The sequence below is a fragment of the Solanum stenotomum genome, chromosome 1 (genome assembly GCF_019186545.1).
Source record: "Solanum stenotomum isolate F172 chromosome 1, ASM1918654v1, whole genome shotgun sequence".
Lineage (NCBI taxonomy): Eukaryota > Viridiplantae > Streptophyta > Magnoliopsida > Solanales > Solanaceae > Solanum > Solanum stenotomum.
The window spans coordinates 9,594,939-9,616,415 of record NC_064282.1 but is presented as its reverse complement, the minus strand read 5'-3'; the positions used below and the strand labels follow the sequence as shown (position 1 = coordinate 9,616,415).

Sequence of the window (21,477 nt, the reverse complement as noted above, 5' to 3'; positions counted from 1 at the left end):
CAATATAGCACAACACAAACTTCTAGAGTAATACTAGCGTCTTTCAAATGTGTCATTCAAAGTTAGGAAATTGCCAAAAAAGGAGCCTAGTTAAGCTCATCTTTCAACCTCTCCAAAAAGCCTTGTCCTATTCTACCCCCAAACTACGAAATGGTAATCAATCCCTATAGTGTGACATGATTATTTGACTACAACAACCACCAAATTTATGTCACTATGCCAGCTTGACACATTAGGTTTAAACAACAACCAATATCCACCGTCAAAGGATTGACGATGGGAGGCAATCACCAAAATAGTTTCACTAACATGTCACTATGCCAGCTTGACATATTACCCATCAAGTAAACAGAATCCACAACAAACAAGCAAGTGGCGCCAACAATACCAACCCAACTTTCAAAAGCTAGTGTATCAATCTCATTAATCTAAAGTATTAACTTTTTCTGTAGTGTGTAACAGGTGTGCAAATTTTTTCACAATGATTCCATCTCAATCAATGATCATGAAGACCAAGTATGGAGAGTGGATTTCTAATAATTCCTTCTTTAGGAATTTCAGTGTTTGTATGATGTATAACTGTGAGTAATGGCCTAATAGGAAATTCACTAATCATCCAACCACTTGACCCCATGTTTAGCCCAGAGATTACCGGCTTTATCTGGACCCTTGCTACCAAACTCGTAATGCTCAAGTGTCGTATTATTATTGTCCAACTCACTTAAAACTGGAGATAAAATGTTCCATGCAGCTTCAACCTCATCGCTTCTCATGAATAGATGGTTATCTCCATCTATTACATCATGAAGAAGTTGTTCATACGAGTCCGTTACATCAACATTGTACCTAGTACATCAACAAGAGAAAACAATAAGAAAGTATGGAAATGGAGATCCTAACATAACACTAAATTCACAAAATTACTAACATAAGAAAATAGAAAACATTACTTGTCTTTATAAAGCAAGTTCAATTCCGAAGCCTCCAAGTTCATGCCTAATCCTGGAATTTTATTATTAATTCTGATGAGTATGGCCTCATCAGGCACATCACGCAGAATCAGCTCATTAGTGACAAGATCTTGCATATGCCCTCCTCCATCTTTATGATAAATGTTTCCAGGAACACGACGAAATTGTATACGAATTTCAACTCTGAAACACATCAGTAAGGATAAATTAGAAAGAACAGACCTATTTGATGATAATCAAAATCATGCATCAAATTCATTGGATTATGAGACAGATATGAATAGTTTAAATGGAACATGTGAAAACTATCATAGCAGCAATCTACATATGCATTAAAACTTCAAAAAAAATGTAAAAAGGATTCACCTCCTATGTGTTTAGGCAGTAGGATATGATATTTCAAATGGTTGAAGGTGAAATAGAGATACTATAACTAGAGAGCAGTGATCAGACCTGTTCTTTTTGAGCCCCCTGCCAGCCTTAATAAGAAAAGGCACACCGTCCCACCGTGCATTATCAATGTGTAAAACAGCACCAAAATATGTGGGCATTAGATTTTCCATATCCTTGAAGTTACTTCCAGAATCAGCTTCGCTATGCCCAAGAATTACATCAGATGATCCCAATTTTCGAATTGATTTCAAAACCTTAACCTGAGGAGTAAATGATTTATATGACCAATTTCAACAAAAAATATTGAAAATATTTTGTAACATATAGGGAATAGAGGTTACATACTTTCTCATAACGAACATCTTCACCATCAAGGGTGACAGGCGGCTCCATAGCAAGCAAGGCCACTGTCTGGAAGATGTGGCTGTGTACAACATCTCCTAAAATCCCATAGCCTTTAGGATATCTATTACGTGAAGGGGAAAAATGAAGAGGGTGAGGATTAGGATCAAATACTTATAACCTACATAAGTGAACTGAAACCTTGGCTACCTTGCTGAGGTCTGCATGCCTAACTCTTCAGAAAAAGTGACCTAAAAATAAATGTTCAATGATAAACTAAAGACTTTTTGCATCATTCCCAAGGTGAATCGAGCGTCGGTTATCCTAAGCAAATTACCTGTATGTTGTGTATGTAACTTCGATTCCATAATGGCATAAATACTAGATTAGAGAACCTTAGAACCGCAAGCTTCTCAATTGTGTTCCTTCCCAAAAGATGATCTATCCTGGAAGATAGGCAAGTAAAACAGTGATGAGTAAATGATTCAGAATTCAAAGTCTTCTTATATCACACATGTTGCTTTTGAACCTGTATAATTGCTTTTCCTCAAAGTTTGAGAGAAGGGAGGTAGTCAACTGATGAGAAGAAAATGAACCCAGTCCAAAGGGTTTTTCAATTATTACACGATTCCAACCCCTCTGGGTTTGGGCCTTTTCAGCAAGAGAGGATGCTACGTCGATAAGTGCTTCTTGAGGCACAGAAAGGTAAAATATTCTGTTTGCTCCAAACTTTCCCTAAGGTACACGAGCTGTTAACAACAGTAATAGAAATAACATAGATTTGGATACAATGAGCACTTACGCGCACAAAAACTACAGCAACAACATACCCAGTGTAGTCCCAGTGTCCCATGTGGTGGGGTCTAGGGAGGGTAGAGTGTATGTACACCTTACCCCTACCTCAAAGGTAGAGAGGTTTTTTCCGATAGGCCCCCGGCTCAAGAAAAAACAACAGATAGTAATGGAAGTACAAGAAACAACATATAGTAATAGAATAGTACTACAACAAAATAATACGATAGTAGAAGTACAAGAAACAACAGAACGCGCACCATAGGTCGACAATCCTCAGCAGTACTTACCTCAACTTCTTCCATGAGAGTATTGAGCTTTGACATTCCTTCTCGGTTGTCATACCCTCCATAAAGATAGAATATCCTTTTGAGAAATGCATCCATTTTTTCTTCACAGTTTTCTCTGTATAAAGAAACTTTATAAAGTTAAACTACATCATGTTCCACCAATGATTTTATTTTAACATATGAAAATTGAGACGAGTTTTTGTTTAATAATTTGGGATAATTTCATAGACCTCTCAATTTTTTCTTTGTAGTACTAACTTCCCTTGTGATTTACGATATTATGTTTACCTCCTTTATTTTTATTTTTTGGTAACATTTCTTTTAGTACATTTTTCATCAATGTAAAATCTTTATAATTTGACCTTATTAAGTATACTCTTTCGTTTAATTATTTCTATAAACATTTTTAAAAGATCTGCAAATTCATGCCACCATCTCTCCCTCTCTTTGGCATCCTTCTGCTCTGCACTTCATACTTTCTTCTACAATTTACTTTACATCTATTATTTTATAAAGTTCCCTTTACCAATAAAATGAATTTTGGTCATAGGAATTTGAAAGTTTGCACATTAATTGTCTGTTCTTCTTTAAGCCTTTTCCATAACTACTTATTTTTTGTTTGAATTTGGGGAATTATGTGGTGTGTTTTTTTCCTTGTTCCACAGGAATCCTCTTCAATTAAGTTTTTTTCTATTTCTTTCATTATTGTATACCTCCTTCTTTTCAGTATTATTTCTGAATTTTTTAACAAATATGTTCATTAAAAAGTTCCAGCAAAACGCAAACCACATAATTTTACGGCACGGGGAAAAATTACACCATCTTTAAGGAGCTTCTTTAAGAAGATATTATAAGATAAATTAAACAAAAAAGCATATTAGAAAGGACAAATTAGTCAAATTATAATTGTTTTCATCAAAGAAAAATGAGTTAAGAAAATTGTGACAAAGATTTCAAAATAAGGGCGATAAGTGTAATATCGTAAACCACAAGGCAGATTAGTGTGATGAAGCGAAACCTGGGGGAGGTCTCTAAGATTATCCCTAATAAATTTTATGTTAATAGATCAACAACAAGAAAACGCCAATTTTCATGATACAAACCATTTGCTTCCCTGATCACTCATAACTCCCTCATTAGCCTTTCAGGTGCTCTAGCAAATGCATCTTAAATTTTGAAGGCAAAGTCTAAAAAGTTTTAGTCAAAAACTCAAACTCTAGAAAAGAATCAGCTATACAAAATCCGTCAGTGACAAAATCCCCTCCCCCCCTCCTCTCTCTCTCTCTCTCACACACACACACACATGTGCATTCAAGCTCTCTCTCTCTGTGCATAAGCACTTATTTCTAATGTGTCCTATGATATAAGCAGATGGATAGACATAGTCAACATATAAAACAGAGGTACATATATATATATATGCATTTGGAAGTTAAGGAACATACTGGTGATCAATGCGGCAACTTAAAGTTGGTGCTATTATGGCTCTTAGATCTCCTTCAGTTAATTTTTTCCGTGAGTACCCAAATATACCAATTTTCTGCAGCCATCAGAAAGCCAGTAAGCCTAGAAGGTTAACCTCATATGTGTATAACTTTCCAGTATTATGTTTCCTATCATTAAAAAGTAGCAAGCAGAAGACACTAGCAACATACTTCAAATATTCCAATTCAATTTTAGCTTGATCTTATTCGACTACCTTGTTAATATTTTTATCCAAAATGTTCCAAGTTTTGAGCCCTTCAATTGTTCTTGTGTGAATCTACTTCAAATGATTCTTACAGAACAAGAGATTACCAACTATCATATACTTCAACTTAAAGTGCCAAATTCATTTGTTTCATAACTTCATGATGTGGTCATCTCTTCTTCAGTTGTGGAGCCCGGAACATTTCATAATTTTACACTCTATAATTACACTTGGTGTGGCACATGAGTCCACTCTTCCGGCATGATGCTTAATCTAGTCCAAAGTCCTAACAGTTGCAACTTACCACCAAATTACTTGCCCAGGTAACAAGTGTTATCACCACTAGCTCAAAAGCTTAAACGCACAATGTGGAAGAAAACTAATGCTCATACCTCTTTCAGCTAGTTCAGTCCAACAAGCATGGCACCACTCCACCCCTTCAAAAGGCTTTTTCAATGTTAATCAAGATACTACATTTGATCTAAATAAAAAAAATTATCAAGCTGAGCTCAAGCTATCAAAGATAATTTCAAATAGTTACTTTCTGAAATTTGAGAATAGAGTCTATCGGAACAGCCTCTCTATGAGGTAGGAGTGAGGTCGCGTACACTCTACCCTCCCATACTCCACTTGTGAGATCACACAAGGTATGTTGTTGTTATTGTTATACCACCAATTAATATGACTTGTGAGGTACAACAATTAGAAAACAATTGAATTAGCGGTGTAGCTATGACAGACGGTAGCAAAGAAAAATTAAATTTTTCATTAGTAAGAAATATATAATGAAAAGCTAAGATGAAATTGTGTTCCACCAGGATCAGAAATGAATATTATGGATACTGAACATAATAAAAATTTCAACAGATGCGTAGAACTCAAAAAGGAGCACAATGGTAGTTGATCAATGTACCTACCTCTGGAAGTTGACCACTGTAATACAAAGCAAATAATGCTGGAAAGATTTTCTTTCTGGCTAGTACACCAGTGGCCCCAATAACAGCAATGCTAAGAGAGGCTGAATCATCAGTTGGTGCACCACTACTGGATGATTGAGTCTCAAACAAAGGCAAAGGCAACTTTATGGAAGCCTCCGTCCCAGAAGTGTCAATTATAACTTCTTCATCAAGTGAAGTAGTGCTTCCAGTTCCTTCAACATTAAAAGAGGTCGACCTTATGGAAGATCGTGGTCTGTTGACATCATGAGGTTGAACATATGCCACATAGTCTATTTGTGTTCTGGATTTCTTTATTGTATGGCTCTGTGTAAAGAATATATATCAGTCTCCAGAAAAATATTCACCATCACATTGGCATTGGCCAGAAAAAGTGCACGTGTATTCCCCAACTAAACCACACTATTATAGAAAGCTGGAACAGTGAGATATCAAAAGGTAAACATGATTCACCAGCTTCTTCTGATCTGAAGATTGAAAGTTATAAAGAAGTATCAAACTGAAAATATAGACCAAGGTTTAGATTCATCTGGTCAACCAGTTCACACGACTAAACAAATTTAAGAATTCGGGGCATGCAGGAAGAAGTAAAACTTCAATTTGGCGCTGTAGCATGTAGAACATGCATGCTAATGCAACTCAACATATGTGAGATGCGGATTTATACATCTTTCTAAATTTTTACCAATACCTTTTAGGTGAACTGTGAACATGTCTTGAAAGGATCACAGAGATGTTTTAGAAGCACGACAGCACTATAACATGGTTAACATAACTAGTTATACAATCATTTGGAAACACAATTAGATAGAAATCTTAGCAGATCCAGTTATTAACCTTATGCTTGTAATTTGATAATTGCTTCTTCATTAGTATAAAATGTAGATATAAAACTTCCAGTCACTGTATTGTGCAGAACATGAAAAATCATATATTTCGTGAAAAGGATCACATTTTATCGGGGCATATAGAAATGTGTTACACATTTTCAATTGACACATTTCTATTTATGACATTATCCTGTTCCACTTTAAGAGTTCAAATTTGTTTGATTAGTTTAGCTATAATTCTAAAATGATACTTTCCCAATCAAAGTAAACTTTTCAGTTATGAATTTAACAGGTTTATCAAGACTTCAACAGCTACCAGTACAAATGTATAATAGACAAGTCAATTTGACATTCTAAACTCCACCTGAAGTTAAACTGAGTGACATGATACTGGACGCTGTGGCTATAGGATCAACCAAAGCCTCACCCAAGCAAGAGCTACATCTTATTCTCCCAGAACCAAAAGTTGACTGTTTATGTTTTCCTAGGGTCAGTTTGACTGATTTCCAGTCCAAATCTGATATTGATATCCACTTTCTGAAAATAGCTAGTTAGTCATTATCAGATTTGGACTGGAAATTCTTCAAATTATCAGAACACTAGCTATTCCAGAAATTATTACTATAGGAACATTAGCTACTCCAGGTTATTACTGAGCATACACAGATCAAGGTTGATGATGAAATTTGCAATACTTCCAAGTTACTATTCTACAAAGTATCGAGAAGTCTACTTTTAAGGATTCACAAATTATCAGTGCGAATCTGTATATAAACATACTCTCTGCATTATTCCCCTCTGTACTTTCTATACAAAACTGCACAATCACACTAACACTTAAATTCGAAAGTGGAATAAATGGGTTAGTCACTTATTCTCTGCATCGTCTAAATTTTATGGGACTTAATAACTTATTGTATTCATATCACTGAAATTGCAACATCATTCAGTCGATAAACATCAATTTTCTTCATAATTTCTGAAATAACTTAATTTTTCAACTGAATTTCATACACGAATTGAAAATCACGGAAGAGAATACAATAGGATCAGCACCATATAGCTCAGTTTGGATACCAGAAAAAACATAAGAAAATGGATACAGAACTGACCGGAAAAGAACGAACAACAACGGTAGGTAATACAGAAAGTTTCCGATAAATTGACGGGACGATTGAGGTCTCCGATGAAGACGTTGATAGCGATACTGGTGAAAGCGACGCCATCACTTTGAATATCCCGATCAACGTTTTCTGTTGTATTTTCTACTAGTATACTGTATGTCGTTGTTTACTGTGTAAAAAAACGTTGATGTCTGGGTTTTGGTAATGCTTTGGGCTTGGGTTCTCGCAATTTTGGATTCTTGATATTGGGCCCATGGCCCAATTTGGAGTAAGGTCCGAAAGGGACAATTGGGAAATTTTCTCATACCACATGTATTATTAAATTTGTAAATTCTTTCTCAGATAAAAGGAAAAGGATAACTGATATTATGACATTACTAGACAACGTAAATATTATTATGGGAGAATTTGATTATTTGAATGATAATTTAGAGAAACTATCCTTTTATTCAAATTGAAATTGTTTTGTTAAAAGTAGTCTATGAGGTTATACGAATGCTTTGTCCCAATTTTTCATAGATTGTGCTAATAGAAATAGTTGGGTAAATATCATATTTTATATTTGTGAATATGTATATAATAACACTTGTTACATGTATTTATGCAAGCACCAAAGTTATTAAGGCATGATATCACCTAACTACACAAAAAAATCAAGTTCATACAAATTCAGTAGCTTTTGCTTAGATCTTGTATATTTAATTTTAATTTTTTTATTACATATATATAAATATTTTATATTGAATTCAATAAATTTAAAACGAACTATAAATTCTTCTCAAGTTTATAACTTATAAAGTTAAATTTCTTACTCCCTTATACATTATATATATCTAATTTATCACTTACAATAGATCATGTTGGAATGAAAAAAATTGTTGGGTGCTATTGCACCTATTTAAAATCGAAGAGGATTGAGTCCACCTGTCAATATAGTGCATGTCCCTACCAACTAGACTAAAATACTTGTCAATTAAGATAAGCCTCAATTACCTCAAGAGATTTGTGGCTAATATTAGTAACCAAAAACGTCATCTTGTATGTATTATAAGGTTACTATTCTCACTATAGTTGTTGGGTAGCAAGACTTTTCTCATGAAGAGTTAAATTGTACGGATATGAGCACACTATGAAGGAACGTAATTTTTTAATGCGATGAACTTATTTTAAACGTAATTTTTTAATGTGATAACTGATAAGCTTGTTCAAAACATATCTCTCATCACTAAAAAAAATATAGAAAACAAATCAATCTAAGCACTCCTTGTAGAAGAGACGTTGTGACATATATCATGTATGTATAAGGGTTGAGAGAATCGAATTCTTTGACCAATCATATTTTGAAATGTATTGATAATAGCCTCATTGGAGATAGTACTAAGTACTAAGTATTCTAGTGCAATTAGTTTAATTTAGCCTAATATGATTATAACTGGTTGGAAGTTTGAATAATAACCATTACATTTGCGCTGCAAACCAACGAGCCAAGAAGCTGAATTGTTCAAGCAGTATCATTAACGTTATTTATAGGAATATTTCTATTTTTTTTAGATTTTTTAATATATTTAATACTAAAAAATTTCAATGAAGTAGTGTCGATTGACACCCAATAATATATAGGGTGGGTTGTATATACTGTCCTCTATAACTATGTAATAAAAAGAAAATCAGAACTTTATTCCTTTTTTTTTTAAAGGAAATCATATGGTAATAGCGCATAGGTTTGTTTCAAGGTAAAATAATTAAGTAAAAATAAAGAAATGTATCTCCTTTACATTCTTTATTCTTTTTTGTTAGGGAGGAAAGCGGGTGAAAAGGAAATTATAGTAACTTGATTACATTTGATCATAGTTTTTTTTTTTAATTAATGAAATTTAATTAATTGTTGGGTGATTACATTATAGTAACTTGATTACATTTAATTAAAATTTTAAGTTCTTTTTAAGTAAAATACATGTTCAAGCATAATTTTAAATTTCAAATTTTTTAAAAAATTTTTTTTAACTAAATTTATAATCAAACACGGACTTAAATTTAATTTTTTCACATTTCCTTCCCTTCATCCAAAGCAAATCTCAAGAATCTTTATACTATAAATTATAACTTATATAGCCAACTAGTTATAATTGGAGTATTATTTAGATAATTTGATGTCAATCATTTCTTAACTATTAAGTACTAATTTGTTATAAAAGTTAAATCAAGAAAAGAAAAAAGAAGAAGAGAGGTTAAAGTAAAGGCAAATTATCTCAGAGGTGAGATTAGTCAAGAAGGCAAAACAAACATACAACAAAGTCATCACAATAATTACGTATTTTTTATAATAATATGACTTCTTGTTTTATATGATAACGACCCACCACTACCACTTTCTTTATCCGATTTTTTTTTAATAATATTCCAAAATTTTACTCATCAATAAGGAAGAATCCCAATCAGTAGTCTTCTACCATTATAATCATCTTTTGATCAGATAAGACCACTTGCTTCAGTCCTTTATTCTTTTGGCTCTCTCTTTCAGCTTTCAGGTAACAAAATTTATGTTTTCAATTCTAAGTTTTCTGCTTTTTAGTCTTGATGATTTATGGGGTTCTGATCCATATGATCTCTCATTATTTTCAACTGGGGTTTAGTTTTTTTTTGTGTTTATAATCATGACTTTGACTTATTAGTGGTGAATTTGGGGTAACTTGGTCTGTGAAATCATTCATGTTTACAAGAATTGGGAAGATTCTAACCTGGGTTCTTGTTTGATTTTGGATCAAAGTTTTGAGCTTTAATTGTTATCTAACATCGTTTTCACAAAGGTCTATTTTTTGTTCTTTTATCCCTTTTTGACATGTTATAGTTTGAAGTTTTGCTTTGTTCTTCTTCATTGATTACTGTTGGTGCAAAATTTCTACTTTTAAATCAGTTTGAGACAGAAAGATGGTCATAATTGGACACTGATCCGTGGTGGCTTTGATTGGAATTTATGGTTTACAATCTTGCAATGAAATCTTTTTAGGTTTTTGGTTCGTAGTTTTGTTTGATGCAGGTGTTTAATTAGAAAGTGAATCTATTTTTGATGCTTTGAATTTTTTTTAGTTTCGTCTGACTAGGGGATAGATGGGGTCCGAAGGGCCTTCACCTGTGATCGTACATGTGACTGGTTTCAAGAAATTTCATGGAGTTGCTGAAAATCCAACAGAAACCATTGTAAGTAATCTTAAAGATTATATGAAGAAAAGGGGTATGCCCAAAGGGCTGATCCTTGGGAGTTGCAGCATCCTTGATACTGCAGGCCAGGGAGCCCTAGTTCCCTTGTATCAGACACTGCAAGCTGGTTTAAGTGGTGGTGACTCGGAGTCATCTAATTCCAGGAGAGTTATTTGGGTTAGTTGCTCACTTGGCTTCTTTTTACCTTTCATGCTTAACTTTGTTCTAGTGTCCAAATGAGGAAATGATAGATTTTTTATTTCTTTAAGTTAGAAAATGGTCACATGGCCATTTTAAAATTGTGTAGCTCTGTATTATTTTTGGTGTTAAGTGTAAACAGAAGCTATTTATGCAGCTTATACATTGGTTGTAACTTAGAAAATAGGACCTTATGTAACTACAACACTTTTGAAGGGGGATTACATTTTCTGATGTAGTATACCTGTGATATATATATAGACTAACTGTTACCTTTCTCTAAAAAAAAAAAAGGTCACATGGCTGTTAATTCTATTGGACCTTAATATGACATAAAGATGGAAATTTTTCTTTATGGAATCTGACAGGACCATGTCGTATCATGACACAATTAGTGTTCCTTTTCTCCTATTACGAAATGTATGACCTTTAATTTGGATGTGGTTGGTTTTATCTTGGAAATATCACACTTCTACTTTTGTTGTGTCCGATATGGAAGTTTTGGATCATAGTTCATACAAATTGATCATCTTTGAATGATGCAGGGTGCTACTGCTTTTGTATTTGTGGAAGGATCCATTTGCTGATGAAATGGTCATTAAATTAATTTTTTAATCCTGAAAACCGCTATGATGTGTAGGCGGCACCTTATATATACTCTAGGCTCTTGGGATTATCTGAGATGAAATCCAAATCCTGTTCTGGACCCAATCCTGTAAAAGTGTACTTAAATATGCTGCTAGAAATGTTACCTTTACCAAAAATATGTTGCTAGAAATTAGAATGTTTCACAAATTTACCTTAACAAAATGGGTCTGTTTCATAGACTTAGGACAGTTATTGAATCATTTATAAAATCAGGATTGTATTCAGGTGTTAAGAGAAGAGAGATAAAAGGGAGGGATAAAGGTAGCAAATGGGGGAAAAGGGTAGGGATAAAGCTAAACAAAGAGAGAGTTGTTTATTTGTTTACAACCAAATGACCTAATTCTTTCGTCGTGCCTTTATCTTTTATACTTGTGACTTGTGAGGGGAAATGTTGTCCATTTTTCGTTGAAATTGCTGAGTGACATATTCTTGTATAGAGAATACCACTAAACTTTTTAATTCCTCTGAGATCTAGAATACAGAGCACATATGACTTAACATAGTTGCGTGGAGTACCACTCCATGATGACATGAGGAGGGAATGGAGTTTATGGTGTTCAAGTGGCTAGAGAATATTATGGTTATGCTCTAGAGTCTTTGTTGCGAATTCTCTGTCACAGTCAAATTATCTATGGAGTATTTTGATGCCCAATATTTGTACTTCATATACCAAGATAAATCTAATTCGTGGTAATTTCATCCAGGTACATTTTGGAGTTAATAGTGGTGCCACAATGTTTGCCATAGAGAATCAGGCTGTCAATGAAGCTACTTTCCGTTGTCCAGATGAGATGGGATGGAAGCCTCAGGTTAGTTAAAAGACCTTCCAGTTTTCATTTGTCCTGTTTCAGTTTGTTCAGTTCATCAACTGAACTCAAGATTTTTATCCTGTTACTTGCAGAAAGTCCCTATTGTTCCTGCAGATGGGGCAATTTCGCGTAAACGAGAGGTATTATGATTTCTTGCATCCATCTCTCATGATTTCTGTAGAATGGTTATTAAAATTTAATGTTTATCTTGTTACCCAACTTTGAAGTCAACCAAATATGGTTGGTACTTATATGAAACCGTTTTATGCATTAGTTCATACTTCATTGAAGTTTATACTCCATATTTTTAAAAGTTGAAGGGTGTTTGCTTTAACACTTCATTGAATTTCAGACACCATTTTTTGAGTTAACACTTTGTCTAGGTTTCCAAAAGGGGAGCAGGAGGGCAAGACCAGAGAAATTGATTGTTTACTTCCTTAGTTCCTTTGTATGAAGTATTGATGATGAACTTCCACTTGTTTGAGAAGTAAAAGTAATGTATGACCCTACTAGGGAATGATCCCCTTATAAATAATGATCTAAAAAATTAGTTAGTTCGGAAGATAGAAGTGCTTAGGTACAACTAATTGTAGAAAGACAAAAGACAATTCTGGGCATCCTATGCTGGAAATAGACACAGAACACTGGGCTGAGGAAATAACTTGTAAAGGCAAAGTCATAAGCTTTTTGGAAGCTCAAGATTGTTGGTTCACTGTCCATGCTTATGCATGCTAAACCTTGAGTTAAATGCTTAATATTCCAGCCTCAAAGGTTCTCTTTCCTTTTCTGGTCATGTTCTTCACAAACCTTTAAATGCACCAGGACCGGACGGAAAGATAGGGACCTATGGTGCGAGGGTTATTGATTCTTCATTTTATGATATACAATTTAAATCCAATTTCTTCTCTTAAAATTCCGAGCTCATGAACTTTTTAAAGATTTTTATTCATTTATTTTTACTGAAAGATATTCTAATTTCCAGGGATTATGACATTGTGAACTGTTAGTCTGTTACCAACACCAATAAACATGGCTTCTAAATTATTTCACTTTTGCTTTGCTTCGTACTATCCAAGTCACTTTTGTGACTTCCTTGAGGAGGGAGGAGCTGATGAATAACGAAGTGGTGTAATGCTTGTTGGAAATATATTTCCTATCTTGAATAGTTGGAGTTGCCATCCAAGCTAACACTAATTTCTCCATCTTATATATAAGGGATGACCCCTTGATATTTTTTCATTTCCATACCTTTATTTGATTCAAGTGATCCCTGCATAATCAGTTCTTTCAATTTTCCCTATCTGCCTAAGAACGGATGGTCTGTGATTCATGGATCTCCGATCGGGAAACCGTATCCAAGCTCCGTGTCTAGTCGGTACTCTTTGGACTTTTCAAACTTAGCAAACGGAAAATCTTAGTAGCTAAAGGAAGGGAAATCAACTTAGGTTTCTCCACTTCTTTTTTGTTTTCTTTTTGATAAATAAGGTTAAAGCCTAATCTTGGACCACGTGGTAGTATCTCTATTCAAAGATGTCAGACGAACAGGTAGTTTTAGAAATGGGGAAAGAGAAGAGCACACTGTGGAAATTCTTTCCTGTAGGAGGATCTCACCGATTTCTCTGAACATCTAGTTTCTGGAGTGGGGAGTTTGTACTAGCATCTAATCTTTCTGCAGATCGAACTGACTGGAAATAGATGCTTCCTGTTACTTCTGATCCAGGAACAATTTATTTTCGTTTGTCTTTGCACCTATAGGTGTCTTACCACTTCTCCTTATACTGGTTCTCTCTTTGTCTAGACTTCTCTTCCGGTGGAGGAAATGACCAAGGTATTGGCAAAGATGGGATATGAAGTAATGACCTCTGATGATGCAGGCCGGTTTGTATGCAATTATGTATACTACCATTCCTTGCGTTTTGCAGAGCAGAATGGTGTCCGATCACTATTTGTACACGTGCCCCTCTTCCTAACCATAGACGAGGAGACACAAATGCAATTTGCTGCTTCTTTGCTGGAGCTACTCGCCTCTTTATATTAGTCCTTGACTTCTGTGTCTGGAAGTGTATTTGCCTCGTTATTTATGCTGTGTATGCAGAAGAAGGTTGATCTGGATATAAATGTAATGCTTTAATAAACAGTGAACTTTTAGTGAATGGCAAATGCATTTGGTGTGTACATGTATCTTCGTCAACATTCCTTGGGTGGTTAATCTCGTTGATTTGGAGATGTTTCATGCTTATGTGCGAGCAAACTTACAGCTTTCTGTATCTCCTTTTCAAAGTAATGGACATGATAGGAACTTGCCTTCAATTTATGTTCTTGCATTAGTGTCTTTCTGTTCTTTTGGCTGATCATAGTAACGAAATTGGGAAGAAAATTACTCCCAATGACCTTGAAAATGCGTGGTCTTGAACTTTTGACTCCCACTTGCTTCATGGCTGACCCTTCAAGGTCAAAACTTATAAACATGAAGTTTTGCCTGCGGAGTTCAAAGTTCAAGACTAGAGAATTACAACTTATGCATACTTTCCGGGTTTTTTTGTGAAAGAAAACAAAATAGAGACATAGTATAATCAAGCACATGGCCTTCAAAGAAACGAAAAAATTTAAAAAATAAAATCATTTGTAGTTACTAGGAAATAGAGTAGAAGAATTCATGACATAGGTTCCCCGTGCACCGGCCACTACTTTATTTAGCACGCCCCTACAGCTGAGTTAAAAGAATTGCGTACTACATTTTACTTGTGTGCTATATATATCGTGTTTGAGAAATTGAAAATGGGTGAATTGTAGGTTGTAGCCCACACCACAGCCGCCTTCCTCCATTTGCTATGTTGGGACCTCAATTTTTTCCATTTATAGACTATAGTGCTGTCAGCTCTGCCACTCCCACTATTACATTAATCATGTAATACTCTTAATTATTGGATCTTCTTTAATTTAATGTCATTCTAGCCCTTCCATTTCCTCTCCTCTGTAATAATAACTTGAGTAGATGATGATGTTGAGCAACTATCATCGAGTATTTGTGTAGGGAGAGATGAAATTTCTTTTACCTTAATAGAAGTCGTGATTTTTTTCAAACTTTTAGGAATATTATAAACTCGCACATCTAGATTAGTTGGGACCACAAAAAAATATCGTCACTAATTAGAATCACTAGTATTTGGCTGCATGTTTTACCTAAAGGAAAAAGCTGTTGTGCGTCTTTTACTATTTTCTAGTTATAGGGACATCTCGAGTTAACCTATGTGTACGATTAACCTACCTGCTACTGTAATTAGTACTAAATTTAGAAAATTCAAAAAGGTAAAAGGGATTGCCAAACCTATTTTCGTACAACCATTGAGTTTGATATCGTCCTTTTGATTCAACTTATTTACACTATTAGTGTAATTTATCATGATATATAGAAGGTAACCTATGTTATTTTCAATGTTACTCCCTCTGTCCCTTTTTAGTTGTCCACTTTAGAAATGGCACACAGATTAAGGCAACAATGATTAGTACAGTGAAGTTACAATTTTACCCTTATGACAACTTTTCACTTCAAAATTACAACCACTTATTTGAATTCAAGTGAAATAAATTGGAGGGAAACAACATACACTTTTACAATTTTCAAGAAGTGTAAATAAGGGTATAATAGGAAAAAATTTGTTGTCCTTTCTTGATTTGTCAAAATGGACAACTAAATAGGGACAACTAAAAAAGGAAATATGGACAAGTAAATAGGGACGGAGGGAGTACTTTTTACCTTTTTACGAACATGTGAAAGTACTATAGATTAGTAGTACTTACATTGAGACACTAGCTATGAGTTATTGATCACTTGCCTTTTTTGTTGAGCTCGTCAATTTCACATATAAATCTTATTGGGCATGTGGTAATTGACATGTGTGAGGTTAAATTAAGCTACTTCTTAAATGGTTAAAATTAGTAACTAACCTTGATTCCTTTCTACTTAATTTCATAGACATCCAAACATGCTCTGAACTTTGGTCATTTACCGTCACCAATGACCAAACTAAGTTCACATGTTCGAGTTGTGGAAGCAACCACTAATGTTTGCCGTACACCCTTTGGGTTGCAACCCTTCCCCTAACCTTGCTAACTTGGGATGCTTTGTGTACTGGACTTTATGTTGCTTGGACCCTTCAAATATGTCAAGGGGTGTGTGTCGGATTCGCCAAAATAGTATATTCTTGGAGAATCCGACACGGGTGCGGCATCAAAAGTGAAGAGTTTGGACTAATATGACAAGTTGATACTTGAAAGTTATTCACACTATCAGTGTGTGTATGTAAGTTAAATCAAAAGGAAAGCAGAAGATATTCTAAAACTGACAAAGCATAGTATACCATGGTTTAAAATATACTTTTATATCATTAACAAAGAGATACATGCTTACACTAAAGTTTTAGTCCCCTCTGCAACAATACTAGTAGAGCTAAAACTTTAATACATACTATTAATTACTCCATCTTTTACAAGTTTCTATTCTTAGCAAATCATCTATCAGCATTGATCAAGATCATTACTTGGTAATGACTGAGGTGTGCCTTCCAACAGGCAAAAAACTGGTGGAATTGTAAGAGTCATTAGAGCTCCATAAGCATTCCAACAAAATGGTTCCAAGATTTTTTGTCCTTGAGCAGGATATAACTCCACATCCAAAAAAGTCAAATTTGTGCAAGGGACACTGTTACTACAAGCCAAATGCATTGGTGGACTTCTCACATCATAAGTACCCTTTATGTTTGAATAAATCACATCAGATATGTACACTGCTGAAGTTTGATTTGCACAGCTCTTTGTGTTGCAGTAATATTGATCTAAAATTATCGGATTTCGGACACTTTCCATTCTAATGTTGTTGAAATTAATGTTGGATACTGTCCCAAATCCTCCTTGCCATGTCTTGATCCTAACACCATTGTCTGAATACTTAATAGTTGAATCTTGAACTGTAATGTTGGATACACATGCCCGGGAATTGCGAATGCCTAGACTGCCAATGCTGAAAATTATGCAAAGACAGTCTTTATATTCAAGATTTGGGAAAAGGGAAAGAGGAAAAAGACAGAGTAGACATCTTGTTATGGGCTTAAAAGTGTTTTTTTTTTTTTTTGTATAGTGGTAGGGCATACCTCTTTCACTCTGGCAGTTTTGTTAGTTAATGTGCCATTTTTTTAAGGTTATGTTTGTGGTGCAAAATTGATTTGTTACTTTTTTGACACAAAAAGATGGTGTGATATTGCAGCATTTGAATATACCTTATTCCATGACTTGGACCACAGGTCATGTTCCTTATATCAACATTGTAACAACCAGCTCCAATTGAAATACAGTCATCACCTACAACACAAATTGGTGGTGCTCAGAAAGAGAATACACGAAGAACCCTCTATCACTTACTTTACAAGAACTTAAGATTTTACCATTGGAGATTATTGAGTTTCTTATTGTGACATCATTGGTATTCTCTATGTGAATTCCATCAGTATTGGGGCTCTGAGGTGGTGCTTTTATGTAAAGTGAGTCAACATGGACATCGCGGCAACTGTCAAATCTGAAATGGAACAGTGGGCTGTTCTTGATTTTAAGCCCTTGCACTGTCAAATTTGAGCTCATGAAGAACCTTATAGCCTGTAAAATTGAACATACTTTAGATTTATGGTCTTTTGGTCTAAAGAAACAAAACAATGTGTGTTTGAACTTACCACAGGGCTGTCACAAGGACCAGGTAGAGTTGTTCCATTTACTCCCTGCTGCATTGAAGTGTTTTACATTATATACAAAACTCAAGATCCTAAATCGAATTTGTAAAATAAAAAAGGCAGTTCGGTGCACTAAAGCTCTCGCTATGTGCGGGGTTCAGGGAAGGGCCGGACCACCCACAGGGGTCTATTGTACGCAGCCTTACCCTGCATTTCTGCAAGAGGCTGTAGAACCCGTGACCTCCTGGTCACATGACAACAACTTTACGAGTGGATCAAGAAAATTACTTTATGTGGTTTGCAAGGAAGATTCCACCATTTTTCTCCTTTACCATCTATGAGTCCACCACCTTTCATTGACATCCCATCAATTCTGTAAAAGACTAACCATTGTTTCTTACTGACACTTTTTGGCCATGAATCAGGTCCATCTGGTGGCATAATGGTTCCTTCAACCTACACCATCAATCATAATTAGTCACTTCACACAATTATCGAACAACGTTTCAAGTACATGAAAAAATTGAAATAGTTTGTCACATTACCTTAAAAATTAGCCCACTTTTGCAAGGACCAGTGAAGATTGTGGATTGGATCATAAAGGAATAGTGTTTTGGAACCAGTAGAATAGCTGAATCAACTTGACAAGCAGCATCCCAAGCCATCTTAAATGCTTGTGTATCGTCGATCACACCATCACCAACAGCTCCATAAGACAACACATTGAAAATGCCTGCTGCATAATCATTTGATGAATTCTTCACATTGTCAATTGTTGGATCATCCTTAGGTGCAGGGGAAGGGGCAGGAGCAGGAGCAGGAGCAGGAGCAGGGGAAGGTGGCATTGATATTTGTGACAATGCACGAAAACGCGACACTTTGGGATAATCATAGAACCTACCATGAACTGAACAAACACTGTAAATCAAGAAAACAGAAAAAACCAAGAAGCAAAATCTAGTGAATTCCATAATTTGTGTCCAGCTAGTATAGCTTGTTAACTAAAACAGAGTATTTATAGAACTTAAAAGGGAAGTGAAGTAACACAATTTGGCTACTTGTTTTACTAGACCCCTCACTAATCCTATATAGAAAAATAAAATGTCAATTTTCACTAGACTAAAAAGATCATGCTTATTTTTGTCATTATCAGTAGGTTTTTCAGAAGTTAGAAGGATATAAGGCAAGGCACCCACGTTCTTGGAAGTCAAAAAAACAACAACAAATGAAGTTGTTTATGTGACCACCAACTAAAAAGCAAGCACTTGTAAACAAGTTGAAAGACTATGCAAGTAGTTCAATTATGTTACTTACAAGTTCTCAAAGTGAAATATTCCATTTTATAGTAAGTGCTTCTTAGTGGAAGAATGGTTCTTTTGCATGGTCGGCATTATTTTTATCATATCAAAACCGCCCTATTCCATTTACACAATGGTTTTTCTGGTTCACGATAAATGGATCGGAGGGTGTCCATAAGAATTTAACTTCCATACGTTTATAGTATAAAAAAGCTTTACACTATCGAGAGGGATTACAAACTTTAAAAATAAGACAGGTTATTATAGTATATTTTTTTTATATAGTTACTGTTAGTATATAAAAATTAAATCTGATCAAGAAACGAGAGCCAGTGTTGGGGTGGGTGGGTGGGTGGGTATGAGATAATCATAATAGTGAAATTCAAAAGAACCCCACGTTTTCATCCCATTACGTGCCACTTACTTTGGTCCCAAAACTAGTGAGACTGCCCAATAGGCAATTCTGATGGAACATGTTATTATGGTTAATATGTATAGTTATAAATCTTGTCTAACAGAATGCTTCTTTTACTTTTTTTTGTTAGGAATAATACAATAGAAAGTTAAAATCTCTATTTTTAATGGCCATAATTATAATATAAGGATTGCATTTGAATTGGTGGGTAGATTTCAATTTTGTCTGCTTGATTACACTTACAGAAAAATTAATCTATCAAAATTTTCATAGTGATATCTTTAGATAATACACCTATTGATAAACTCAAACTTGCTCCACCATGAGTGAATCTTGTTTTTACATGTATTAAGAGGCACATATTAGGGAGGTAGTTTTTGTATTTAGTTCACATAGAGTGAGAGCATATATAGGTTTAAGGTGTTATAGTAACTATTTGCAAAAGTAACCACTGACTCAAGCTATGGGATCTTTTCTTTTAAAGTGGGATATTGAGTGCACCATAGGTGTTTTAGATTGTGGCTTCACATGCATCCAATCTAATGATTATGGTGGAATAAATAGGATCTTTCCATTCTTGATTTTCAGATGAGTTCTGAATATAAAAAAAATCTTGTTTGGGAGCATCTCCCCTTTAACGGATCTTACCATAAGTTTGTAGTTGTTGCGCTCACCAACTATCTAAGCAAGCACGAGACCCTACTCGAGTGGATTCCTCCTTTTGCTCCTCAGTCTATGGAGTATTAGAAGTCGTTTTCAGTTGTTTATCCCTGTTCAAAGGGGAGGTTCTTATGTGTTACTCAACTATCCACTACATTCCGTCCAACTTGCATGTGTCAAGCATTCTGCCCACGTATAGTGTATAATATATACACACAAATTATACATTGGATACTTAATTACACTTTGTAAAAGAAAATATTGGGTTAATTATTGTTGGGACTTTGTTGATTAGCTATGTAGTGTAAAAATCCCAAAGAAAATCTTTAGTTTTTTTTATCTTTTAGGACCCGGAATTTCGGGCGTCTAAGAAAATATAGTTCCACTAGGAGTAGATAGAAACCAAACCCCACATAGGACCACTCTTTTTTGCTTCATTGTTAATTCCCATTATGTAAAATTTTATCTTTATAAAGTCAAAAGAAAGCATAGTTGAATGCTTACAATGAAACAAATATATTACAGAGAGCATGCTTTGATACATATTGTTTTGGAATTTTGTGCTCACATTACCTTATGCTTATGCATACTTTGAATTTTTGGTACTACAAAATGGGGAGCTTTACTTTGTTGGAGCGGCGGAGATAAGTACATATCATATTCTTTATTATATGGAAACAATTGAGATAGATAATGTTTTTTTATTGGATGATAAAGTTTGGTAGAAAATAACACATAAACCTCAACTCGAGAACATTTAAATTAGACAAGTAAATGACTTTTTAGGTTAAATGATAACAATTAAGTGATTCTTTTGTTATAGTACAAAAATTAAACAAAAGTAATTTTTGTAAGATAATTATCATTCATTGAGTGACCGCCTGAAAAATCAAGCTGGTTATTTTGACATAATTTCCAGGGACTGGAAAAATGGTTTCCGTCCTACAACTTTCATATAATCTTTAATACTTTCAGGTTGCCCCAAAATAATGTTAGATAATCAAATAATGTTTATTGTAGAAATTTACTTGAAATTGTCTTATATAAGTAATTGGTTGTCAATAACCTTTACATCGTCAGTTCATCTAACGTAAGCTCCAACACTAAACATCAAATAAGATTGGGAAGTAACATGGGACTTGG

General features: G+C 34.6%; 3 protein-coding genes across 4 annotated transcripts; 1 reads left to right on the top strand and 2 right to left on the bottom strand.

Moving 5' to 3' along the window:
• Positions 1–413: 413 nt before the first annotated feature.
• LOC125876866 (inactive glucose-6-phosphate 1-dehydrogenase 4, chloroplastic-like) lies at positions 414–7,546 on the bottom strand. Its single transcript, XM_049558131.1, has 11 exons — positions 7,377–7,546; positions 5,396–5,740; positions 4,234–4,328; positions 2,789–2,903; positions 2,236–2,441; positions 2,044–2,152; positions 1,917–1,957; positions 1,710–1,830; positions 1,425–1,624; positions 951–1,154; positions 414–846 (listed from the first exon to the last, which is right to left on the bottom strand). Exons 1-11 carry the CDS (start codon positions 7,488–7,490, stop codon positions 609–611), a joined length of 1,788 nt encoding a protein of 595 aa, XP_049414088.1. The 5' UTR covers positions 7,491–7,546; the 3' UTR covers positions 414–608.
• A 2,066-nt stretch (positions 7,547–9,612) lies between these two features.
• Positions 9,613–14,515, top strand: LOC125863785 (uncharacterized). Its single transcript, XM_049543790.1, has 5 exons — positions 9,613–9,916; positions 10,476–10,763; positions 12,137–12,241; positions 12,334–12,381; positions 14,040–14,515. Exons 2-5 carry the CDS (start codon positions 10,497–10,499, stop codon positions 14,277–14,279), a joined length of 660 nt encoding a protein of 219 aa, XP_049399747.1. The 5' UTR covers positions 9,613–9,916; positions 10,476–10,496; the 3' UTR covers positions 14,280–14,515.
• Positions 14,516–16,607: 2,092 nt separating this feature from the next.
• On the bottom strand, positions 16,608–19,277 carry LOC125875523 (polygalacturonase At1g48100-like). 2 transcript variants are annotated; one of them, XM_049556507.1, is made up of 6 exons: positions 18,507–19,277; positions 18,250–18,417; positions 17,965–18,012; positions 17,683–17,890; positions 17,518–17,599; positions 16,608–17,261 (listed from the first exon to the last, which is right to left on the bottom strand). In XM_049556507.1, the coding sequence occupies exons 1-6, from the start codon at positions 18,930–18,932 to the stop codon at positions 16,760–16,762; spliced, it is 1,434 nt and encodes a 477-aa protein (XP_049412464.1). In that variant the 5' UTR covers positions 18,933–19,277; the 3' UTR covers positions 16,608–16,759. The 2 variants fall into 2 exon arrangements, with proteins under 2 accessions (XP_049412464.1, XP_049412472.1); XM_049556515.1 differs by having other exon boundaries at positions 17,965–18,009.
• Positions 19,278–21,477: the final 2,200 nt, after the last annotated feature.

What these genes read in the sequence shown, in the direction of transcription:
- LOC125876866 (XM_049558131.1), bottom strand. Translation starts at nt 7,490, where the DNA reads ATGGCGTCGCTTTCACCAGTATCGCTATCAACGTCTTCATCGGAGACC. An exon ending in ACAGTGGTCAACTTCCAGAG is followed by an intron (nt 4,329 to 5,395) that starts GTAGGTACATTG and finishes TGATGGCTGCAG; the next exon opens with AAAATTGGTATATTTGGGTA. An exon ending in AGTTGCCGCATTGATCACCA is followed by an intron (nt 2,904 to 4,233) that starts GTATGTTCCTTA and finishes TTCTTTATACAG; the next exon opens with AGAAAACTGTGAAGAAAAAA.
- LOC125863785 (XM_049543790.1), top strand. Translation starts at nt 10,497, where the DNA reads ATGGGGTCCGAAGGGCCTTCACCTGTGATCGTACATGTGACTGGTTTC. An exon ending in AGATGGGATGGAAGCCTCAG is followed by an intron (nt 12,242 to 12,333) that starts GTTAGTTAAAAG and finishes TGTTACTTGCAG; the next exon opens with AAAGTCCCTATTGTTCCTGC. An exon ending in CAATTTCGCGTAAACGAGAG is followed by an intron (nt 12,382 to 14,039) that starts GTATTATGATTT and finishes CTCTTTGTCTAG; the next exon opens with ACTTCTCTTCCGGTGGAGGA.
- LOC125875523 (XM_049556507.1), bottom strand. Translation starts at nt 18,932, where the DNA reads ATGGAATTCACTAGATTTTGCTTCTTGGTTTTTTCTGTTTTCTTGATT. An exon ending in TTCCTTGCAAACCACATAAA is followed by an intron (nt 18,013 to 18,249) that starts GTAATTTTCTTG and finishes ACTTCAATGCAG; the next exon opens with CAGGGAGTAAATGGAACAAC. An exon ending in GGTCCAAGTCATGGAATAAG is followed by an intron (nt 17,262 to 17,517) that starts GTATATTCAAAT and finishes CATAATTTTCAG; the next exon opens with CATTGGCAGTCTAGGCATTC.